The sequence below is a fragment of the Lucilia sericata genome, unplaced genomic scaffold, assembly GCF_015586225.1.
Source record: "Lucilia sericata isolate MDLA Ls3-8-SP2 unplaced genomic scaffold, ASM1558622v1 Contig001967F_arrow, whole genome shotgun sequence".
NCBI lineage: Eukaryota > Metazoa > Arthropoda > Insecta > Diptera > Calliphoridae > Lucilia > Lucilia sericata.
The window spans coordinates 1-26,871 of record NW_023995839.1 but is presented as its reverse complement, the minus strand read 5'-3'; the positions used below and the strand labels follow the sequence as shown (position 1 = coordinate 26,871).

Here is a 26,871-nt window from a genome sequence, read left to right as displayed (position 1 = left end):
AGTTTTTTAAAAATATTATTTTTTAATAAATTTTAAGAAAAATTTATTTAAATTATAAAGCTAATGTAGCTAAGCTAAGCATACCTAGTTAGCGATCGTGTAAATCGTGCTTTTTTGTTTTGCTTTGTGTAAACGACGTTTTAAAAGACTCTTTAACTCTTAACTAACGATCAGTTTTGGGAGAGTTTTAAACTTAACTGTCAGTTGCTGTTGGTACGCTCAAGCGTACGGTTTACGATTTTGTTATTTTTAAAGAAAAGTGAAGGCATTTAATAATAAAATAAAACAACGTTTAGACGTCATAGAAAAGTAACGTTTAAACAAATTTTTGAATATTATAAAAAAAAATCAAATAAAAAGTGTAAAAATTAAAAAAAAAAAACGAGTTAAAGGAAAAAAAGAAAAATTAACATGTTTTCTTTTAATTAAAAAGAAAAAGAAGAAAATAAATATTTCTTAAAAGCTATAAATTTCAAATAAAATCGCTAAAAAAAACGAATCCCCTGTAATTTTCAAAATATTATTTGGATTACTTTAAAAACAAACATTTGAACAAAATCCAGCCTCAAGGTAAGACTTTCTGAACACCTGTTTTTACCTGTTTAACAAAAAATTTCCACAAAAATTTTCCTCCACTACCTGTTAGCTCTAAATCTCTTTGAAATGCTTCTTTACACTTCTAACAAAGTGTTTTGGCAGGTTGCTTTTTTGTAACCATCAATGTTGCAAAACTAGCGTTTAAATCTTGTTTGATTTGCTATTAGCAATTGTCATTTTAATGTGTTTTATCAAAAGTTGTTTTTAGGGTTTTTATATAGTTGTTATTGTTCCATTTTAAAGGTCATTCATTTCAAACAAATATTTCGTCATAATCATTTTTGTTGTGTTACTAATATAAAGGGAGTTAAATATCTGATTAATATCTTTCAAAGTTTTAGGGTTTTTTGAGGGGAATTTCAATAAAAAACTTTTTGTTAAAACATAATTTTCAAGAGGTTTTCTATAAATATCTTATCAAGACTGTTATCTTTCGAAAACTCTCAACTCCAGATCATTTTCCTTATAAAAGTTTGAACTCTAGTTCAAATTTTTTTACAAAAGTAACTTCTGTAGACTGATTTTTATAAACAAATATCTTCTCAAGACCCTTTTCTTTAGGATGTAACGTTTTTAGACCGATTTCTATAAACAATTATCTTATCATGACAGTTTTCTTTAGAAAAGTTTCATCTTAAGGCAATTTTCTTTAACAAACGGTTCTCCTTAGGTTTCTTCCGAAAACTCTCAACTCCAGATCATTTTCCTTATAAAAGTTTGAACTCTAGTTCAAATTTCTTTACAAAAGTAATTTCTCTAGACTGATTTCTATAAACAAATATCTTTTCAAGACCCTTTTCTTTAGGATGTAACGCTCTTAGACCGATTTCTATAAACATATGTCTTATCAAGACAGTTTTCTTTAGAAAAGTTTCATCTTAAGGCAGTTTTCTTTAACAAACGGTTCTCCTTAGATTTCTTTCGAAAATTCTCAACTAAAGATCATTTCCTCTATAAAATTTAGAACTCTAGTTCAAATTTCTTTAAAAAAGTAATTCTTTAGACCATTTTCTATAAACAAATGTCTTATTAAGACAGTTTGCTTAAGGAAAGTTTCGTCTCAAAATAGTTTTCTTTAACAAAGTTTCTTCTTAGGTTTCTTTCAAAAAGTCTCTACTCAAGATCATTTTCTTTTCAAAAATTTCAACCCAAGTATAAATTTCTTTACAAAAGCTTCTTCTTCAGACAGTTTACTTTCAAAAAGTTTCGTCTTCAGAAAGATTTTTTTAAAAAACTGACACTTATGTAAGTTTGTAATAGAAGAATGTCTTCCTTAGACAGTTTTCTTTAGAAAAATGTCTTCTTTAGACAGTTTTCTTTAGAAAAGTGTTTTCTTTCGACAGTTTTCAGTCAGTGTCTTTAAAAAGGTCTCTTCCCAAGACATTTTTCTTTAAAAAGGTGTCTTCTTAAATACTCTTCTTCCAATAGAAGCATTATAATAGAAGAATGTCTTCTATAGACAGTTTTCTTTAGAATAGTGCCTTCTTCTGATAGTTCCCTGGCAGTTTTTTCATAAAGGTTCTTCCCAAGACAGTTTTCTTTAAAAGGGTGTCTTCTTAAACAGTATTCTTTCAATAGAAGCACAAAAAATGTCTTCTTTAGACAGTTTCTTAAAGAGTCTTTAAAAGAGACACCTGTCAATAGAAGAATGCCTTCTTTAAAAAGTTTTCTTTAGAAAAATGTCCTCTTCAGACAGTTTTCAGACAGTTTCTTTCATAAAGTGCCTTCCCAAGACAGTTTTCTTTAAAAGGGTGTCTTCTAAAACAGTATTCTTTCAATAGAAGCAGAAAAAATGTCTTCTTTAGACAGTTTTCTTTCGATACGTCTATTCTCAGGCAGTTTCTTTTCATAAAGTGTCTTCTGAAGACAGTTTCTTAAAGAGTCTTTAAAAGAGACATCTTTCAATAGAAGAATATCTTCTTTAGACAGTTTTCTGGCAGTTTTTTTCATAAAGTATCTTCCCAAGACAGTTTTCTTATATAAAGGTGTCTTCTTAAACAGTCTTTCTCAATAGAAGCAGAAAAATATCTTCTTATACAGTTTCCTTTCTATACGTCCATTCTCAGACAGTTTCTTTTCATAAAGTGTCTTCTCAAGACAGCTTTCATTAAAAGATTGTCTTCTTAATGAGTCTTTAAAAGGGACATCATTCAATAGAAGAATATCTTCTTTAGACAGTTTCCTGGCAGTTTTTTTCCATGAAGTATCTTCCCAAGATAGTTTTCTTTATAAAGGTGTCTTCTTAAACAGTCTTCTTTGCACAATTTCCTTTCGATACGTCCATTCTCAGGCAGTTTCTTTTCATAAAGTGTCTTCTCAAGACAGTTTTCATTTAAAGGCTGTCTTCTTAAACAGTCTTTAAAAGAGACATCTTTCAATAGAAGAATGTCTTCTTTAGAAAAATTTTCTTTGAAGAAATGTCTTCTTTAGACAGTTCCCAGGCAGTTTTTTTCATAAAATGCCTTCTTTAGACAGTTTCCTTTAGATATGTTCATTATGAGGCAGTTTTTTTTATCAAAAAGTTTCTTCTCGTCCTTGATTTTCTTTTAAAAGGTCAAACCAGTCTTCTTTTAATAGAACAATATAGTTTTTTTAGAAAATTTTCTTCTTTAGAAAAATTTTGTGTTCAGGATTCTATTCTAATTTCTAAATACAGTTCTTCTAAAGAATGAACTCTTTCTAAAAAATCTTTCATAAACAGCTTCTCATTTCTCCTACAACTAAAGACTCTATAGAATCTTCTATACTTTAGTCTATAAAGAGGCTGAAGTCTTGTTAAAAAAACTTCTCTATATGTCAGAGTCTTCCCACAACTCGTCTTTATGGATCAGAGTCTTTTCAAGACATTTTTATATAGACTAAAGTCTACCGAAGACTCCAAATATAGACTAAAGTCTTTGAAAGAAACGTTTCTCTTAAAGAATACATACTTCTCTTAAAGAATGAAAGCTTCCCAAAATAAGTCTTTATAGATAAGAGTCTTTCAAATATGTTTCTCCATATACAAGAGTCTTTGCAAGGAAATTTTTTCTTATTTCTTTTAAGACTAAAGCTTTTATAGAGCCTTTTATACTTAAGTCTATAAAGAGGCAGAAATCTTGTTTAAAACACTTCTCTATATGTCAGAGTGTTCCCACTTAAGTCTACCTTTCTATACACCAGCCTTTTCTGAGAATACTATAGAAATGTTGCTTAAAATACTGCTTACTGTCGGCTACAGACTTTACATGATATTTTCTATAGATCAGTAATCTTGAAAAGCTGTTTTCTTTCGACAATAGTCGGAGCACAATACTTTTCTTTAGATAATTGTGTTTCAAAGATAATTTCCTGAAGACATATCTGGAAGCCATCTAAGATAGGCTGTTGATCAGTGACTTTGGAAGAAAGAGTTTTACAGAGAATTGCCATTAATTTCAGAAATATGATCTTCTGACACAGACTGAAGTCTGTGGAGGACATTTTACTTTAGATTTGTATCTTTAAAACACACTGTTGTGTAGATCAGTGACTTTGGAGAAACAATTTCTTTAGAGAAGTGTCTTTTTCTTAAGATATATATCTTGGGAGTCTTACAAAAACACATTTTATTTCAAAACCACATATCTATTGACGCGAAGTCTTCCAAAGACAAATTAGTTTAACTTCTTTAAAGAGAAATTTCTATTGCAAAGTTTCCTTTTAAGACAAATTAATTTTGTGACATCCTGTTATTTAGCATTAAAAACAAACTTCTAAGACGAGCAAATTTTGCAACGGCGTCTATTGTTTTACTTGCAGTGGCAGCTTTGTTATGTTTACTTTTTATTTATTAGATTTTTCCTGCAATTTTAACTATTACATGGTTATTTTGTAATTGTTTTCGAATTTTAATTGTTTAACTAAAAAAAAAAATTAAACCAGTTTTGTTTTTCTTAGTTTATTCACTAATCAGGGAAAACATTTAAATGTATTAAAGCCTTTAAAGTGTTAAACTGTTGCTTTTTAAAACAAAGTTCAAAAGTTCACCTCGAGTTCATTTCGAACTGCAAGTCTTGATAGAAGAAAACGGCTAACAAAAAAACCTTAACATAATGTTAATGTGTAACAAATTTTATTATGATTTAAGTTAATGTTGTTGTTGTTGTTTTTTTCTTAGTTTTATTATTATTATGATTATTATAAACAAAAAACTAAACTGAAGTGAAGAAAAAAAAAACGAAATAATAAAATAAAAACATACTTTGGCCTGAACCGAGTGATTACATAAAATCAGCTTGAATTGACAAGAAGTAAAAGAAATATATATAAAACGAAAAAAATAAAGAGCGTTGCAATCCACATAGTCCGGTTTTATTTTTGCTGCTTCATTCATATAGACCCCATTGAATATATAGAGATGGACAGACAAACTAGCTAGTGATTCGTTAGTTTAAAGAAAAAATTGAAAAAACAACAGTTTGAAATACAATTTTTTTAAAAAAAAATCATGCAAATATTTTTGTATGAAGTTGTATATCAAAACGAAATTGTAGTTATGATGTGGTAACAATATGTTTCTTTGTAAATTTTAATAGTTTTCAAATGAAATATTAATTAATACAAAAAAAAAACAAAACATTTGATTTTTGTAAAATGAAGAAAATAATATGTTAGTTTGAAACACTATTAAGAAAAATTGGTTTGCTGCAGAGTAATAAAATCCTAACAATTAATTGTTAGAAACATTTGAAACCAGTTAATTGCTTACAATTTAAATGTTTTTATGTAACAGCAAATAAAACGAAAAATGGGAGCTTAGAAATGTTAAAAAAACTGCACTAGTTATTGATTTTTTTATAAAAAAAAAACATTAAAAAACAAACAAATTTACCACAAGGTTGTTATGCTAATTTTAAACATAATATTTAAAGTTTAATCTATAAATATTTATAGAAAAAAAAAAAAATAATTAAAAAATTAACGTTATTTTTTAAAATTTTCTTATATTTATATTGATTTGTAATTATAAATTCATTGAGGGTACTCAATTTTTTATATTTATCTCAATTTTATTGTTTTTTTTGCAATTTGCTTTTTTTCATAAATATTTACATTATTTTTAGGAAGTATATTTCTCGGATATTTTTTATTTTTTTTATTCATTTAACTGCAAATAAACGTCATGCACTTTTAATTTCAATAATTATTTTTTTATAACTATGTCATTGCTAACTGGTTGGGAGACGTCGTTTTTTAAAACTATGTTGAAAATGTAAATCACTTTTTTTAAACTTTTAAACCAAAATTTTGGGGTTTTTGTTTAAGAAATTTTCAAGATTTTGTTAAATTTTTAGGAAATCTACAAGAATTTTAACAAAAATTGCAGAACAGTTAGTTATTGTCAAACATTTTTCTGTAATAATATGAAACTTTTCAAAGCCGCTAGTAAACATTTGACGCCGTTAGTTTTGCTCGACGCTGGTGTCTGAATGCTTCGCAAAAACGCGTATTGTCGTGAAAACTATCAACTCGAACTGCATACTAGAAAAGTCTGCAGGCTGGACTATAACCTAGACTGCAGTCCAGACTATATGCTAGACTATAGGCTAGACTATAGATAGACCATATGCTAGAATATAGACTAGACGATAGAATAGACTATAGACTAGACTATAGACTAGACTATAGACTAGACTATAGACTAGACTATAGACTAGACTATAGACTAGACTATAGACTAGACTATAGACTAGACTAGACTAGACTAGACTAGACTATAGACTAGACTATAGACTAGACTATAGACTAGACTATAGACTAGACCAGCGGTTCCCACCGTTTTTTACTTCGCGGACCCCTTGAGGAACTTATTTAACTTCACGGACCCCCATACATATTTTGATATCTTATTGTTATAAATAATTGTTCATCCGAAAATTGTCTTAGTCCTGGTCCATAAACCCTATAAAATATTCCCGTACATTGAGAATAATTAGTATTGCGGAGATGTTTTCAATTGCATGGTTTTAAATATAAAATGACTTCTAACATGATGTTTAATTTTATGATCGTGAGAGCTTTCATGTTCATTTCTCGTCAAGGTAGCGAAAAGGTTTCTTTATCAAGTATTGTCGACATGTCTGAAAGAGTCATGTTTCTAAATTTTTTTGCGATTGCATAGGAGTGAGCTGAGTATGTAAGCTAAGTTTTCGGGAAAATATGTGAAAGTTAGACTTCTTCGATGTTGTTGCGGAATGCGTTACCCACATAAAATTTGACCTGAACTTTTTGCGAATGTATTGTGAATTTGGATCTTAAATTTGAATTTTAAAAAACCTACGAATTATTTTAGCGCGTGGTTTTGACTATTTACGCAAAACGCTATGAATTTTCTGATGTTGATTTAATAATATTGGACAGCAAAATGAACTGTGTATCACGTCGGAATGGAATATTTATATTTAAAATTAACTAGATTAACACTTTTGCTTACAATTTAAAAAAAATAGTATGAAATGTGACCTAACTTCATATTCCGGGATTCCAGTATCAGTATTTAATTCTAAGGCAAATCATTATCTGTCTGATATAAAAACATTTATTTCGATACATATACATTTATAAAAATTACAAATCACGTAATACTTTACTTTATAAATGTGAAACAATAGATTTGTAGGGCCTAGCTTCATACTGATAAACGACCGAAACAATAAAATTCAAAAAGTCACCAACAAATCTGGGATTATTGAATAAAAATTGTGCATTTTAGTATTTATGAAAAATTTGGAGATATTTTTAATATTTTCTAACATATAGAGAATATTTTTTATTCATGATTTTTTTTCGTTCGTCTTCGCGGACCCCCTAGGATTTTGCTACGGACCACTAGGGGTCCGCGGACCCCCTTTTGGGAACCGTTGGACTAGACTAATAGACTAGACTAGACTATAGGACTAGACTATAGACTAAACTATAGACTAGACTATAGACTAGACTATAGACTAGACTATAGACTAGACTATAGACTAGACTATAGACTAGACTATAGACTAGACTATAGACTAGACTATAGACTAGACTATAGACTAGACTATAGACTAGACTATAGACTAGACTATAGACTAGACTATAGACTAGACTATAGACTAGACTAGACTAGACTATAGACTAGGACTAGACTAGACTATAGACTAGACTATAGACTAGACTATAGACTAGACTATAGACTAGACTATAGACTAGACTATCGACTAGACTATGACTAGACTATAGAATAGCCTATAGACTAGACTATAGACTAGACTATAGACTAGACTATCGACTAGACTATACTACTAGACTATAGACTAGACTATAGACTACTATAGACTACACTATAGACTAAACTAGACTATAGACTACACTATAGACTAGACTATAGACTAGATTATAGAATAGATTATAGACTAGCCTATAGTCCAAATATTAGTCCAGTCTATAGACCAAACTGTAGTCCACACTATAGCTTAGACTATAGTCCAGAGTATATACTAGACTATAGTCCAGACTATAGACCAAATTATAGTCCAGACTATAGACAAGATTTTTAGTCCAGACTATAGACTATTCTACAGAACAGACTATAGACTATTCTATAGTCCAGACTATAGACTAGTATATAGTCCAGACTGTAGACTATTTCTATAGTCCAGACTGTAGACTATTCTATAGTCCAGATTTTAGACTATTCTATATTTCAACATTGGACTGTTCTATAGTTCGGACTTTTGACTATTCTTTAGTCCAGACTACAGACTATTCTATAATCCAGACTATTCTATAGTCCAGACTATTCTATAGTCCAGACTATAGACTATTCAATAGTCCAGACTATAGACTATTCTATAGTCCAGACTATAGACTATTCTATAGTCCAGACTATAGACTATTCTTTAGTCCAGACTATAGACTATTCTATAGTCCAGACTATAGACTGTTCTATAGTTCAGACTATAGACTATTCTATAGTCCAGACTATAGACTATTCTATAGTCCAGACTATAGACTATTCTATAGTCCAGACTATAGACTATTCTATAGTCCAGACTATAGACTATTCTATAGTCCAGACTATAGACTATTCTATAGTCCAGACTATAGGCTATTCTATGGTTCAGACTATAGACTATTCTATAGTCCAGACTATAGACTATTATATAGTCCAAAATATAGACTATTCTATAGTTCAGACATTAGACTGTTCTATAGTTATAGTATAAACTATACATTATTAGTATGAACTATACATTATTCCATAGTCCAGACTATAGACTATTCTATAGTCCAGACTATAGACTATTATATAGTCCAAAATATAGACTATTCTATAGTTCAGACATTAGACTGTTCTATAGTTCACTATTCTATAGTTTAAGTTTCTAGCCTTTAGTCTAGTTTATAAAAGAAAGTGTCTGGGAATAAGTTTTCCCCTGGTTCATCTTAAACAGTTTCTACTGTCTGCTCTTACATAAAACGAAAGTTTCACTTTCAATATATTACACCTACAATTTTTATACAAAAAAAATTAACATAATTTCTATTTCTAGTTCATTGAACTAATTATTATTACAAAAAATCTCTAATAGACATACAGGGGGAAAGTCAATTTACAAACTCTTAGTCGCGATAAAATTACGCAAATTTTTAACATTTATTTGCATTTAATAATTAAATATTATTTTATTAAACAAAAAATTATTTATATGTTAACCCAGTGATTCATTTAGATAAATTTTTTTAACGCTGTAAAAAAAATTTATTTAGAAACAAAATACTTGAAGGTGGCTTAGCTTAGCACGCACACTTTAATAATAATATTGTTCACTGTTGTATTGTTGATCGTCAAGGTGATGGATGTCAAATTTAGTTAAAATTACAATCAGGTACGATTCGTTAGTATTTCTTGGCTTTACAACTTATGGATCAATGACGTTTTTATTTAGTTTTTTTGTATACTTAATTTAAATATTAATAGAAAATGAAATTTATTTAGTTTAGGCCGGGAATTTACAGTTTTGTTGTAGAAATATTTAAATTTTAAATTTGATTGTTTAAATTAGAAACTTTATTTTGAAGGTGTGTTAAATTTTAATTTGGGGGAGAGGGTGTTAAAGCTCCTCTTCCCTCTTTTTAATAATTTGCTTTTGTTGCTGGTTATTTTTTGCTGTTTTAAACTTATAAAGATTTTGTGTTTCTTGTCTTAAGATTATAAATAAATTTTTGAAAACTTTCTCCTTCGTGTTAATCGCTCTCCTTAATTGTAAATGTAAAAAAAAAGTCCAAAAAATCTCTACTGATAACTTGAATTCTATGGCAAACAATTTGTTAAAAAAGAAATAATAAAACTTTTATAAAAAAACTACAAAATTAAATAATTTTGTAATAAAAATATCACAAAAGATTGCAACAGCCATTATTAAACCTTAAACTAAGACATATTTGCATATTAAACTAAAACCTCCCTCCCTTAACAGCAGGCCGCTTGACAAATTAAAAACAACGGCGTTATTAAGCGACTAGAAAACTACCGTATTTTTATATAAAATTATTGCAAAATTTAAACCTAAACTTTTAGTTAATTTTTGCACTAATGTCTACACCAGTGGTTGCACTAATGTCTACACATATGACACATGTTTAACAAAAAAAAACGTTAAATACTCGAAAAATTAACTCAAATATTTAACATTTACGTCCTTGACCCTCTTCATGCATGTTTGTACATAAACCAAAGACCGATCGTAGCTGCAGCATTAGTGCCAGACTTAGTGATCGCCAGCACTAAATAAACAAAGTTACATCCGTATTATAACAAAATAAGCAAACAACCTAAAAGACAATTCGTATTAACAAACAAAAATATATATAAAGAAAGAAATATTGAGTAAATATGAACACTACAAACAGCCTCTCTCTCTCTCTCACTATCTCTTTATGAAACAAACTCCACCAACAACTATTATCACGTTTCGAATGCATTAAATCCCAGTTTTAACCAAAAAACTTGTGTCTATAGCCGACGCCATCAACAACAAACATATTTTTTTTTCAAGAAACGAAAATATCGTTTTATAACTTTCACTTTTCATAAAAAAAAGCAATTTTTGCCCAAATGAATGTTATACGTTCAGTTTAAACCGTCATATTTCTGGTTGATTTTTTTCTTTTTCTTCTTTCGTTTCGTTTTCATGTTCAACTATTTTTACAGGCCATTTAATTTTGATTTTTTATATACATATATATTTTTTTATAATTTCAAATATAAATAAACAGTTATGACATTAAGCGAAGTACAAAGTTTAAAAAATATTTCTTCCTAGGAATATGATCTTCAAACTATGGACCAGACAAACTGATCTCTATAGTGTCGACCATAGACTGATCTATAGTCTGGACTATAGATCAATCTATTCTCAGGACTGTAGATCAATCCATAATTTGAACAGATCAGTTCAAAGTCTGAACTACAGATCAGTCTATAGTCCGGACTATAGATCAATTTATAGTCTGGTTTATAGAAAAATATATAGCGGATTATATATTAATGTACAATCTGATCTATAGATCAGTCTACTGTCTAAACTATAGATCAGTCTATAGTCTGGACTTTAGATCAATCTGTAGTCTGGTCTGGATCAATAGTCTGGACTATAGATTAATCTATAGTCTAGACTATAGATCAATATATAATCTAGACTACAGATCAACCTATAATCTAGACTATAGATCAATCTATAGTCTGTACTAAAGATCAATTGAAAGTCTGTACTAATGATCAATTGAAAGTCTGGACAATAGATCAATCTATAGTCTGGAGTACAGATCATTCAATAGTCTGGACAATCTATAATCTACACTACAGAGCAATCTATAGATTAATCTATAGTCTAGACTATAGATCAATATATAATCTAGACTACAGATGAACCTATAATCTAGACTATTGATCTATGTATAGTCTGTACTATAGATCATTCTATAGTCTGTTCTATAAATCAATCTATAGTCTGGACTATTCAATAATCTGTAGTCCAGACTATTGAATGATCTGTAGTCCAGGCTATAGATTGATCTATAGTCCAGACTATAGATGAATCTATAAATTGCTCTGTAGTGTAGACTAGACGACAGATCAATCTGTAGACTAGACTTAAGATCAATCTGTAGACTAGACTTAAGATCAATCTGTACTATAGACTATTGAATGATCTATAATATGTACTATAGATATATCCATAGTTTGAACTATAGACCAATTTATATTCTGGACAATAGACCAATCTATAGTCTGTACTATAGACCAATCTATAGTCTGTACTATAGATCAATCTATAGTCTGGACTATAGATCAATCTATAATCTGGACTATAAATCAATCTATAATCTATAGTCTGGAATATAGATCAATCTATAGTCTGGACTATAGATCAATCTATAGTCTGGACTATAGATCAATTTATAGACAGGACTATAAATCAAACTATAGTCTAGACTATAGATCAATCTATAGTCTGGACTATAAATCACTCTATAGTCTAGATATAGATCGATCTACAGATTGCCTATAGTATAGACTATAGATTAATCTATATTCTAGACTATAGATCAATCTATAGTACTGACTATAGATCAATCTATAGTATTGACTATAGATCAATCAAAAGTCTGGTATAGGTCAATCCATAGTCTGGACTATAGTTCAGTCTATAGTCTGGACTATAAATCAATCTATAGTATAAACTATAGATTAATCTATATTCTGGACTATAGATCAATCAAATGTCTGGTATAGATCAATCAAAAGTCTGGTATAGATCAATCTATAGTCTGGACTATAGATCAGTCTATAGTCTGGACTACAGATCAATCAAAAGTCTGGTATAGATCAATCTATAGTCTGGACTATAGATCAATCTATAGAATGGACCAGGATATAGATTGATCTATACTCCAGACTATAGATTGATCTATAGTGCAGGCTATAAATTGATCTACAGTCGAGAATATAGATTGATAGTTCAGACTATAGATCAATTTATATTTTAGACTATAGATCAAACTATAGCCTGGATTAATCTATAGTCAAGCCTATAGCTCAATCAATAGTCTAGACTATAGCTCAATCTATAGTCTACACTATAGATCAATCTATAGTCTGGATCAATCTATATTATAGACCAATCTATAGTCTAAACGAGAGATCAATTTATAGTCTGATCTATAGATCCATTAATAGTCTAAACTATACCTGATTTCTGACCTTAAATTAAAAAAAAATCTTTAACATCTTTTTTTTAAACAAAATTTTTATAATCTAATAACTCAATAAATTAATATAACTATTTCAGTTTTGATTTAAAATTGCTGTAAATAACCTTAAAATAAATCTTAAGAGCGTAACCAAAAAAAGACAAATACAGAGGTTAACATACATTTCAATAACATATGAAACCAAAATTTTTTTTAACAAAAATTACCCACAACTTAAAAAAAAAAACTTAAATTATAATATTAAATGATTAATAATTTATTTCCGATTAAAAGACTAAGACAACAAGAAGCTAAAAATAAAACAAAAAAATAACAAAACTAACAAATTTGGCAATATTCACTTAAGCATAACACCCATAGACATTTGCTTAAAAAGTTTTTTTTAACAACTTGATTTAATCTCTTAAAAAAATATATGTTTCAATTGTTTATTAACTATTTTAAAAGGTTTGTGACAAAAACTTTAATAACAATTACCTTAGGAATGGTTGGGTTTAATTGTTTATATGTATGAAAAAAATTGTTTCAACAATTGTTCAAAAAGAATTATTTTAAAACCATTTAAGCACGTTTTTTAATTAATAATTAGTTGGGTCGAGGCTAAAATTGTTATTGGCTCAAACATCAATGTCTTTATTTGTGTGTGTGTTTTTTTTAAGCCACAAAATCTACATTTTAACTTGAGTCACTTGAGCAAATGTTATTAAAAAATTATATTGTTATTAGCAAGAAATATTAAAGTTGGTTTTGTTGAATCTAAAAATTTAAAGAAAAATAATCCATGTTACAGAGACAGGTGTTACTGAACGATATTTCTCTAAAGATCAGTCTATAGTCTAGACTATAGATTAGTCTATAATTTAGACTATAGCCTCGACTAAAGATAAGTCCATAGTCTAGACTGTAGATCAATCTGTAGTTAAGACTTTAGATCAGTCTATAGTCTAGGCTGTAGATCAACCTATAGTATAAACTATAGATCAGTCTATGGTCTATACTATAGATCAGTCTATAGTCTAGACTATAGATCAGTCTATAGTCTAGACTATAGATCAGTCTATAGTCTAGACTATAGATCTGTCTATAGTCTAGACTATAGATCAGTCTATACTATAGATAGTCTATACTATAGATAGTCTATACTATAGATAGTCTATACTATAGATCTAGTCTGTAGTCTATATTCTAGACTAGAGTCCATAGTCGAGACTATAGATCAGTTTGTAGTCTAGTCCATAGACTAAAGATCAGTCTATAGTCTAGTCTATAGATCAGTCTTTAGTGTAGTCTATAGACCAGTCTATAGTCTAGACTATTGACCAGTCTATAGTCTAGATTATAAATCAGTTTATTGCCTCGACTATAGATCAGTCTATAGTCTAAACTAGTTTAAATATAAATCTATATTCTAGACTAGAAAGCAGTCAATAGTCAAGGGTGCAAAGCAGTCCATAGTCTAGACTATATATGAGTCTATAGTCTATATTCTCGGCTATATATCGACTATAGATCAGTTTATAGTCTAGACTATAGGTCAGTCTACAGTCTGGACTACAGATCAGATTATGGAATAGATTACAGATCAGTCTATAATCTAGAGCATATACTATGTATCAGTCTATACACTACACAACAGATCTGTCTATAATCTAGACTATATATCAGTCTAGACTACAGATCAGTCTATAGTATATAATCTAGACTACAGTCTATAGTCTAGACTACAGATCAGTCTATAGTCTAGACTACAGATCAGTCTATAGTCTAGACTACAGAACAGTCTATAGTCTAGACTACAGATCAGTCTATAGTCTAGACTACAGATCAGTCTATAGTCTAGACTACAGATCAGTCTATAGTCTAGACTACAGATCAGTCTATAGTCTAGACTAGAGATCAGTATCTAGTCCAGACTACAGATTAGTCTATAGTCTAGACTACAGATTAGTCTATAGTCTAGACTACAGATCAGTCTATATGCTAGACTACAGATCAGTCTATAGGCTAGACTACAAATCAATCTATAGTCTATATCTATAGACTATAGATCAGTCTCTAGTCTAGACTACAGATTAGTCTATAGTCTAGACTGCAGGTTAGTCTATAGTCTAGACTACAGATAAGTCTATATGCTAGACTACAGATCAGTCTATAGGCTAGACTACAAATCAATCTATAGTCTTCTCTACAGATCAGTTTATCATCTAGACTACAGATCAGTCTATAATCTAGACTACAGATCAGTCTATAGTTTAGGCTTCAGATCAGTCTATAGTCTAGACTACAGATCAGTCTATAGTCTAGACTACAGATCAGTCTATAGTCTAGACTACAGATCAGTCTATAGTCTAGACTACAGATCAGTCTATAGTCTAGACTACAGATCAGTCTATAGTCTAGACTACAGATCAGTCTATAGTCTAGACTACAGATCAGTCTATAGTCTAGACTACAGATCAGTCTATAGTCTAGACTACAGATCAGTCTATAGTCTAGACTACAGATCAGTCTATAGTCTAGACTACAGATCAGTCTAGTCTATACTACAGATCAGTCCATAGTCTAGACTACAGATCTGTCTATAGTCTAGACTACAGATCAGTCTATAGTATGTAGTCTAGACTACAGATCAGTCTATAGTGTAGACTACAGATCAGTCTATAGGCTAGACTACAGATCAGTCTATAGTATGTAATCTAGACTACAGATCAGTCTATATGCTAGACTACAGATCAGTCTATAGGCTAGACTACAGATCAGTTTATCATCTAGACTACAGATCAGTTTATAGGCTAGACTACAGAACAGTCTATAGTCTAGACTACAGATCAGTTTATCATCTAGACTACAGATCAGCCTATAGTCTAGTCTACAGATCAGTCTATAGTCTGGACTATAGATCAGTCTATAATCTAGACTACAGATCAGTCTATAGTCTAGACTACAGATCAATCTATAGTCTTGACTGCAGATCGGTCCATAGTCTAGACTACATATCAATCTAAAGTCTAAACTACAGATCAGTCTATAGTCTAGACTGAAGATTAGTCTATAGTCTAGACTATAGATCGGTCTGGACTATGGTTTATCATTCTCTATAAAAGAAAGAAAGTCTTTCTGTACGTCATCCCATAGATAAATGTCATTTGTCTAAATTTTAATTAATTGAATACTTCTTTAAATAATTCAAATTGTCACTCACTTAACCAGCTGCAACTTAATTACACTTAAAACAAGTTTTTAATAAAGATTTTCTGTTTATTAATTTTAGTTTTTTTTTCGGTCAAAGATCACTAACCTTGTACAATATTTAAATAAAATGCATACCAAGGAGGGGGGTTTATCAAACACCGCCTCATTGAACAAAATTTCTGTTAAAAAATATTCAAGCCACGGTTAAGATTAACATGCAAATAACATTTAAACATATTAATAGTTATTTACATAGATAAATCTATTTTTGAATATTTAAAACAAACTTTAAATTTAGTTAATCATAAGAATCTATGTTTTTTATTAAGAAAACTAAAACTATTAAAATTGTTCTCTTTAGCTGCTTACCCCCAGTCAATAACAGAAAACCTTCACTTTTAAAGTTTGTGTCTTAAATCTTTTGTTTTTTTCCCTTGTTGAGGGGAAAGAGTTAGAGAGTGTGAGAGAATAGTTATGTTTTGAAAATTTTGTATGGGAGTTTTTGTTTTGTTATGATTTTGTTGTGCTTTCTTTTCTAGTTATAGTATATTGTTGTTGTTGTTTTATTATTACAAAAAAGAGAGTGAAATTGTTATTTAAATATTTTTTTGCTATTGTTTATGTTATTTTTTAAGATTTTTTTACGTGTTTTCTTATGCAAAATTCTTTTAAAAAAACCTTGAAATTGTTGTTTCTCTTTGAAAAAGAGTTAAAATTTCACCCATTTTTTTTGTTAACTCATTAATTAAAAAAGAAATTCCTTTTCTTTATAACTTAAAAATATATTATTTGGTGAGGTCAGTTGCTGTTGTTTGTTATTCTAATTGATTTAAAATATGCATACTTGTTTGTTGTAGTAGTTGTTATTTTGTGTGTTATTTATCAATAAAGTTATTTCGTTAAATTCCGGTATTCGTTTTAGAAAAAAAAAAATTGTGTGGTTTGAGTATTTAATATGCGTTTAATAGTTTTCTTTCTTGTTTGACCCAATTTTCTATTTATGGTTTTAGAAAAATTATACACTTTTTGTTTTAAGCAACAACTATTTTGATATCAGAAACAGTAGTCTTAGCTATAAAAACGTGAATGTTCTCATTAACCAGTCAATAGAGTTTGAAGCCACAAACAACTTTATTAGAAGAAAATAGAAACAAAAATGCTGCCTAGAAAGTGGTTTTGTAGATCTAACAATTTGCAACTTATAAAGAAGCAAATTGTAGCAAAAAAACCAAAAACCTGGAGAAAATAATTGGTCTATAGGCTATAGATTGATCTTCATTCTAGACTATAAATTACTCTTTATTCTCGATTATAGACTAATTTATAGTACAGGCTATAGATCGATTTATACACCAGGCTTTAAATTGATCTATATATAGTCCAGACTATAGATTGATCTACAGTCCAGACTAGATTGATCTATCGTCCAGACTAAAGATTGGTCTATAGTCCAGACTATAGATTGATCCATAGTCCAGACTATAGATTGATCAATAGTCCAGACTATAGATTGATCCATAGTCCAGACTATAGACTGAACTGTAGTACAGACCACTTATTGATCTGTAGTACAGACTACATATTGATCTGTAGCCCAGAAAATAGATCTATATTCCAGACTATAGATTGATATATATTCCATACTATAGATAGATCTATAGTCCAGACTATAGCTTGATCTACAGTCCAGATTATAGATTGATTTATAGTCCAGACTATAGATTAATTTATAGTCCCGACAATACAATGATCTTTAGTCCAGACTAAAGATTGATCTTTAGTACTGGCTATAGATTGATCTATAGTCAGACTAAAGATTGATCTATAGTCAGACTAAAGATTGATCTAGAGCTCAGACTAGAGATTGATCTATAGTCCAGGTTATAGATTTATCTATAGTCAAGACTTTAGATTGATCTATAATGCAGACTATAGATTGATCTTTAGTCCAGGTTGTAGAATGATCTATAGTTCAGGCTATAGATTGATCTATAGTTCAGACTATAGATTGACCTATAGAGCGATCTATAGTCCAGACTATAGTTTGATCTATAGTCGAGACTATAGTTTGATCTATAGTCCAGACTATAGTTTGATCTATAGTCCAGACTATAGATCAATCTATAGTCCAGACTATTGACTGATCTATGGTCCAGATTTTAGATTGATCTATAATCCAGATTATAAATTTATCTATAATATGGACTATAGATTGATCTATAGCCCAGACAATAGATTGATCTATAGTCCAAACTATAGATTAATCTATAGTCCATACTATAGATTGATCTATAGTATAGACTATAGATTGATCTACAGAATAGACTATAGATTGATCTACAGTATAGACTATAGATTGATCTACAGTCCAGACTAGATTGATCTCTAGTCCAGACTACAGATTGATCTATAGTCCAGACTATAGATTGATCTGTAGTCCAGACTATAGATTGATCTATAGTCCAGACTATAGATTTATCTATATTCCAGACTGTAGATTGATCTATATTCCAGACTATTGATTGATCTATAGTCCAGAATATAGATTGATCTATATTCCAGAATATATATTGATCTATAGTCCAGACAATAGATTGATCTATAATCCAAACTATAGATTGATCTTTAGTCCAAACTATAGATCAATCTATAGTCTGGAATATATATCAGTCCAGACTATAAATTGATCTATAGTCCAGACTAATCAAAAGATTGTTCTTTAGTCCAGATTGTAAAATGATCTGTAGTCCATACTATAGGTTGATCTATAGTCCAGACTATAGATTGATCTATAGTCCAGACTATAGATTGATATATAGCCTAGACTAACGATTGTCCAGACTAAAATTGATCTATAGTATAGACTATAGAATGATCTACAGTATAGACTATAGATTGATCTATAGCCCAGACTATAAAGTGATTTATAGTCTATTCTATAGATTGATCTATAGCCCAGCCTATAGTTTGATCTATACAATAGTAGTATATCACTTTCCAATTTATTCAAATTTAATCAATGAACTAGAATTTCTCATTAATAATAGTAAACAAAAAAAGTGAAAAGAATTCTCTTCAGAATTTTTAACAAATCGGCAATAAATTTCGCTTTTAAAAAAAAAAAAATTGTTAAGAATTTTTTTTTAGATGACCCACTTAAGAGATTAAAAGGAATGCAAATTTATAAACAAAAATTTGTATAAATATTTTAAATCTAGTCAAAGTTTTATTGTTTGTTTTTAAAACATTTTATTTTTTTTAAACAATAAACAGAAAATGAGTTTATTAACTTAAACGCTGGCAGTTGCTGTCAACTTTTGTTTAATAATTTGTTTATGTTTATTGGGAAAGTTAAATTGGGTACAAAAATATGTTTGAATATTTTTATTATAGTAAATTATGAATAATTTGTATTTTATATTGTAACTTATGATGATGCGTCAAAAATGAGTCATTTTGATGAAAGAAATATGAGAAATTTCTAAGAAATATTTCAAAATTAATTGTATGTCGTAAACAATCATCTCTAAAGCCAATCTTTTAGTTTTTTTTTTGTTGTGTATAATGACACATAATTGGGTGGTATGTATGATTAATTAATGTATTGAAACCAATATTGTTGGTGATTTGTTGTGTTACAAAACACAAAGAGGCATGTAAATATTATAAATATTTAAAAACTTTTTTATACAGAAAGTTTTTAAGAAACTTTTAATTATAGTGAAGTTTTCTAAAAAGCCTAAAGAAACAAATATTTTTAGTTAATTTTTAATTAAGAAAAAAATTTTAAATACAAATTTTTGAAAATTTTTATTTTTATTTAAAAAATTTTCTTAATTTTTTTAAGTTTTAATTTAAAGTTTGTTCTAGCTTTTATAGCCTTATATGTTAGCTTTTAGTAGTCGTTTAAAAACTTTAAAACGGTTTACTATATCCCAAGTTATAAGCAAATTTTTATTTAAAGTCAATAATTAATATTAATCATACGCCACCCATACAATAAAACTTTGAATACAAATAACCCTCAAACTACTAAAGCTATCTAAACACAATTTGGCACTAAGTTAAAAAAAGACTTAAGCTTTTCTTACATCTATCATATAACAAATACTTTAGCCTTTAAAGTAAACTACAGCGGGCCAAAGTTGAATACTTTTTAAAAGAAAAAAGTTTCAACATAAAAATTTACTTTTTTCTCCCTATTTTCCTATACAATTTCTTATCAAAATTAACACCTATTATTCCTCACTTTTCTATCTCATTTAAATTTATTTACTTTTCTCATTTATAGCCATGATTGGGTCATAAACATGTACTACAAAAGTGATGTGCAATAACACAGTAAAACGTAATGCCCTTTTAGTAAATAATAGGCATATTTATTATGTTATATATATGTACTTGTTGTTATTATTTCTGTTTATCATCTCCCTGAACTCAAACAAGACTCAAAAACTTAAAAAAAAAACATCTATTAAATCATAAATAATGGGAGTAGTTTACTTTGTACTTGTAATGTTTATTAAAGTTAAATAGTAAAGCAATGGATTAAACAAATAAATTATGAATGAATTATACTAAATATTTTCAACAAAATAAATACACATACACACACATGTTTAACTGCACTAGTCCCATACATAAAAAATCATCGGGCAAAAAAACAAACCTAACACCAAAACTCAATTATACACTTTACACAATTGGCTACACTTCAAATTTATCATAACACACACGCACACTTTTCTACATAAACACACACTCACATCACACACTAATACATTTTTGAAACAAATTTAAAAGTTTTTTTTGTTGCTTTTAGTTTCTCATTAACATCGCCCTACTATTATTAATATTTGAAAAAAAAAAAAACAATAGAAATAAAACTATCAACACTTAAAAAATGTACTTTAACTTTACTTAACAAACAATTTTAACTATACACTTAAAGAAATCTTGAGAATGATCTATAAACAAGACTTTAAACTAATCAATAAATCAAGCTATCGAACTAAGTATAATTTAGATTATAAACTAAACCAAAGTCCACACTATAATTAGACTAATCTATAAACCAGACTATAACTACAACTACAGATTGATCTATAGACTATAGATTGATCTATAGTATTGACTATAGACTGATCTATAGTCTTGCTTATAGACTGATCTATAGTCTTGACGATAGACTTATCTATAGTCTTGACTATAGACTGATCTATCGTCTTGACTATAGACTGATCTATAGTCTTCACTATAGACTGATCTATAGTCTTGACTATAGACTGATCTCTAGTCTTGACTATAAACAGATCTATATTCTTGCTTATAGACTGATCTATAGTCTTGACTTTAGACTGATCTATAGTCTTGACAATAGACTGATCTATAGTCTTGTCAATAGACTGATTTATAGTCTTGACAATATACTGATTTATAGTCTTGACTATAGACTGATCTATAGTCATGACTATAGACTGATATATAGTTTTGACTATAGCCTGATCTCTAGTATTGACTATAAACAAATCTATAGTCTTGCTTATAGACTGATCTATAGTCTTGACTATAGATTGATCTATAGTCTTGACTATAGATTGATCTATAGTCTTGACTATAGACTAATCTATAGTCTTGTCTATAGACTGATCTATAGTCTTGACTATAGACTGATATATAGTCTTGTCTGTAGACATTATCTATAGTCATGACTATAGACTGATCTATAGTCATGACTATTGACTGACCTATATTCCTGAATATAGAATGATCTATAGTCTTGACTATAGAATGATCTATAGTCTTGACTATAGAATGATCTATAGCCTTGACTATAGAATAATCTATAGTCTTGACTATTAACTGATCTATGGTCTTGCTTATAGGCTGATCTATAGTCATGACTATAGAATGATCTATAGTCTTGACTATAGAATGATCTATAGCCTTGACTATAGAATGATCTATAGCCTTGACTATAGAATGATCTATAGCCTTGACTATAGAATGATCTATAGTCTTGACTATAGACTGACCTATAGACTTGACTATAGACTGATCTATAGTCTTGACTTTAGACTGATCTAATATTTTGACTTAAGACTGATCTATAGTCTTGACTATAGACTGATCTAAAGTCTTGACTTAAGACTGACCTATTGTCTTGACCATAGACTGATCTATAGTCTTGACTATAGACTGAGCTATAGTCTTGACTATAGACTGATCTATAGTCCAGGCTGTAGAATGATCTATTGTCAGACTACAGACTTATCTATTGTCCATACAAATCTAATCTATATAGTCCAGACTGTAGACTCATCAGTATAGACTGGTCTATAAAACTGATCTATTGTCCAGACTATAGACTGATCTATAGGCCTGACTATGGATTGATCTATACTCCAGACTAATCTATTGTCCAGAGTATAGACTGATCTATAGTCCGGACTATAGACTCATCTATAGACTGGTCTATAGTCTTGACTATAGACTGATCTATATTCTTGACTACAGACTGATCTATAGTCCGGACTGTAGACTGATCTATAGTCAGGCTATAGATTGAAATATAGTCCAAACTGTAAACTGATCTATAGTCCAGACTATAGACTGAGCTGCACTTCAGACTGATCTATAGTCCAGACAGTAGACTGATCTGTACTTCAGGCTATAGACTGATCTATAGTCCAGACTATAGAATGATCTACAGTCCAGACTATTGAATGATATATATTCCAGACTATTGAATGATATATATTTCAGATTATACAGTCAAGAACTGATATATAGCTTAGACTATAGAATGTTCTATAGTTTAGACTATAGACTGATCTGAAGGCTAGACTGGTCTATAGTCCTGACTAAAGACTGTTGTGTGTATATTCCAGATTATACACTGATTTATAGTCCAGACTATTGCCTGATCTAGAGTGTGATCTATATTCTAGTGTAGTCCATAGTGTGTTCTATGGTTTAGTCTATTAGGGTATATAGCAATTTTTACCTGTGTAGCCCTATAGTTTTAAATCTTTTCCAAATTTTATTTTCATTATAAAAACGAATCATATTTGATAATGAACTTTAGTTGCTATTTGCGACATTTTTTTTCAAGTCTTAATTGTAAATGTTATGGTTTCTTTGAATTTTTTTTTTAGTTTTTTTTTTTTTTATACATTTGTTGTTATTAACGATGTTGAAAATTTAAGCAAATTAAATGAAAAAAATATAAACAAAATTTCGTAATAAATTCAGGGCTAATATAATGATTATGATTTTTAATAAGTTTTTAAAGTTAAAAAAAAAAAATACATAAACATATGACGTGGTAACTGTTATTGAAAGCAAAAAGTATTAAATGTTTAAATTTAAGCAATTTTTGAAAAGAAAATGTTTTAGGAAATCAATTTATTTTGTTTGGTAGAGAATTTTTTAAAACAAATATAGAGAAAAATAAGAAGCTCATGTTTGGTTTGGTAAGCGGCTTAGGTTGTTATAGAAAATTTGTGAGTTTTACAGAAATTAAGAAATTTTTATAATTTTTTTTTAAGAAATTTTTTAAATTTTAGTTTTTGTTAAACAAATTTTATTATTTGATTTTAGCTTAGTGTTGAGTTTTGTTTTGTTATTTATAGCTAAAACTGTTAGCTTTTAGAATCCTTTTAAAAATTTAAATTTATTTAAGTTTTAGAAAAGTTATGATTAATTTTGTGTTATAAGTCAGTAATTAATATTAATCATACGCTCTGTGGGAAATAAAAGTTAAAATTAAGATATCTAGAGAAGTTTTAAAGGGATTTAAGTGAAATTTGGTATTTAGATAAAGGTGAAGATAAGCTTTTAGGGGAGTGAAAAATTTTGGAAAAGTTGGAGGAAAATTTTCTAGAATTTTAAAATTTTTTATAGAATTTTTTGAAATTTTTTTTTAATTTAAAATTTTTTTTTAATTTAAAATTTTTTTTAATTTAAAATTTTTCTTTATTTCTTTACAGATGACTTGTGGCATATCGTGTGTGGACAAAACGTTAAATAAAACATTTTTTCATTTGGGCGTTTTTATAGCCAAACATCCGGGTTATTTTATTATTGTGCCAATACTTTTAACTTTATTATGTATAACGGGGTAAGTTTGGAAAGATATTTTAAAGAAATTTCTAATTATTTTTGTGCTTATTGATTGTTCTATTACAGCTTCCAACAATTAAAGTATCAAATTGATCCAGAATATCTATTTTCACCCATTAATGGAGAGGGTAAGGCTGAAAGAGCAATCGTTGAACAATATTTTAAAGTCAATTATACGCATCGTTTTAATGTGGGTCGCATAACAAGGCCAGGTGAGTTCAAATAACTAAAAAAAGATCCTTAATTGATTTTGAAGAGGAGAAGTAGAAGGAGGAGGGTGTTTTTTTTATTTATTTAAATTTCTTTTTAATGCCAATTTCAATTACTAGTTGTTAATTTTTTTCATCTGCTTCTGCTACGCCATTTTTTTGTATATTTATTTATTTGTTTGTGTGCGCTTTAATTTTCTTTTTTATTATTTAAACATTTAAATAAGAGCGCGCTTTAATTCAATTTAAATTTTGTAAATCTGAAACTGAAATCTTTAGCATGTTGTTGTGGATGATCATTGCAATAGTTTAAGTTTTTCTTTTTTTTTATTTCGTTTATGACTAGATTTTGTAAAGAAAATTGTTTTGTGGAATTGTCTGGAAACCACCAGAGTATAAGTGTATTGTACGTCATTTAATTCATATAAAAATAAATACCGAACACAAGTGGAAAGAAAGCAGTGAGGATGATGAACTAATTTAAAATAATTTATACAGCAACAGTTTTACAAACAACAAAACTCATCTTTACAAAAGGCCTCTTCTTTTAAATTCTAAGAAAATATTTTAAACAGTTTTTTTTTTTTGCAATTCCCACACCCTATTTGTTTGTTGTTGTTGTTGTTTTCTTAACTAAAAAATCACGTTTTAAAGCAATCAAAATTTTTCGAAAAAAAAAAATAATAAAATTAAACTAAATTTCTAAACATAAATGATTCATAAATTTGTTTAAAAAATTCTATAAAAACAACTAAATTTCTTATAATAAACTAAATTTTAACATTTTCTCATGATTTTCCTTTGATTTTCTGAATGTTCGAAAATTCGAACTTAAGTTCGAAAGTTCAAAATTCATCAAAAATATCCATTTTTAGTGTTAAATCCATATTTAAACTCTATTTAAGTAATTTTTAACAATTTTAGTGAAAATTTTCAAAGTTCGAAAAATTCGAACTTAATTTCGAACATTCGAAATTACCCCAAAACGGCTAAATTTTTGCTATTAAATCTACAAAACAACTATATTATGTATTTCTGAAGATTTTTAAACCGAAATCAACGTTTTTTGCAATGTTCGAAAAATTCGAATTTAAGTTCGAAAATTCGAAATTGTCCAAAAATTTATATTTTTAGTGTAAAAATCGCATTCAAACTCCATTATAGTAATTTTTAACAGTTTTAGTGAAAATTTTCAATGTTCAAAAAATTCGAACTTAAATTCGAAAATTTGAAATTGTCCAAAATGCTACATTTTTGCTATTAAAACTACAAATCAACCAAATTTCGTATTTCTGAAAGTTTTTAAATGAATTTCAAGATTTTTTACTATGTTCAGCTAAATTTTGCATTTCTGAAGGTTTTTAAACGAATTTCAATGTTTTTTGCAATGTTCGAAAAATTCGAACTTAAGTTCGAAAATTCTTAATTGTCCTAAAAATTATATTTTTAGTATGAAAATCACTTTCAAACACAATTTTAGTCATTTTTAAAATTTTTAGTCAAATTTTTCAATAATCGAAAGATTCGAACTTAAGTTCGAAAGTTCAAAATTCTCCAAAACATGCTGAATTTTTGCTATTAAAATTACAAATCAACTAACTTTAGTATTCCTGAAGGTTTTTAAACGAATTTCAATGTTTTTCGCAAAATTTGAAAAATTCGCACTAAAGTTCGAAAGTTCAAAATTCTCAAAAAAATTTTAAATTTTTGCTATTAATACTACAAATCAACTAAGTTTTGTATTTCTCAAGGTTTTTAAATGGAAATTAACGTTTTTTGCAATGTTCGAAAAATTCAAAATTAAGTTCGAGAATTCGTAATTGTCCAAAAAATTCTATTTTTAGTGTTAAAAACACTTTCAAACTCAATTTTAGTCATTTTTAACATTTTTAGCCAAACTTTTCAATGTTCGAAAAATTCGAACTCAAGTTCGAAAGTTCAAAATTCTTAAAAAAATTTATAATTTTTACTATTAATACTAGAAATCAACTTAATTTTGTATTTCTGAAGATTTTTAAACGGAAATCAACGATTTTTGCATTTCTGAAGGTTTTTAAACAAGTTTTTAAGGTTTTTTGCTATGTTCGAAAAATTCGAACTTATGTTCGAAAATTCAAAATTACGCACAAAAGGCAAAATTGGCTTAAAATCCGAATTTTAAGGTTTTTATGCATAAGAAAAGATTACCTGAACTTAATTTTGAGTTTTTTAACCACTTTTTGCAAGTTCGAAAATTTTCGAACTTAATTTCGAAAATTCGAAATTGATTTAAAAACTTTATTTTTTTAGTTTTTGTTTACAAAATTATATATTCACATTAAATGAGTTAATTTTAGCATGTTTACCCAACTTTTTTCATGTTCGAAAATTTTCGAACTTAATTTCGAATTTTCGAAATTGCTTTAAAATTTGTATTTTAAGGTTTTAATGCATAAAATAAGTCTACCTGAGCAAAGTGAAGCGTTTTTAACAATTT

The 26,871-nt window shown here is 28.4% G+C and overlaps 1 protein-coding gene across 1 annotated transcript; it reads left to right on the top strand.

The window, feature by feature from the left end:
* Positions 1 to 436: 436 nt before the first annotated feature.
* On the top strand, positions 437 to 24,398 carry LOC119613078 (patched domain-containing protein 1-like; the record flags this gene model as incomplete). The annotated part of the gene is made up of 3 exons (XM_037969016.1): positions 437 to 570; positions 24,054 to 24,184; positions 24,253 to 24,398. Coding segments are annotated over exons 2-3 (277 nt in total), but the record flags the coding sequence as incomplete, so codon positions are not given.
* Positions 24,399 to 26,871: the final 2,473 nt, after the last annotated feature.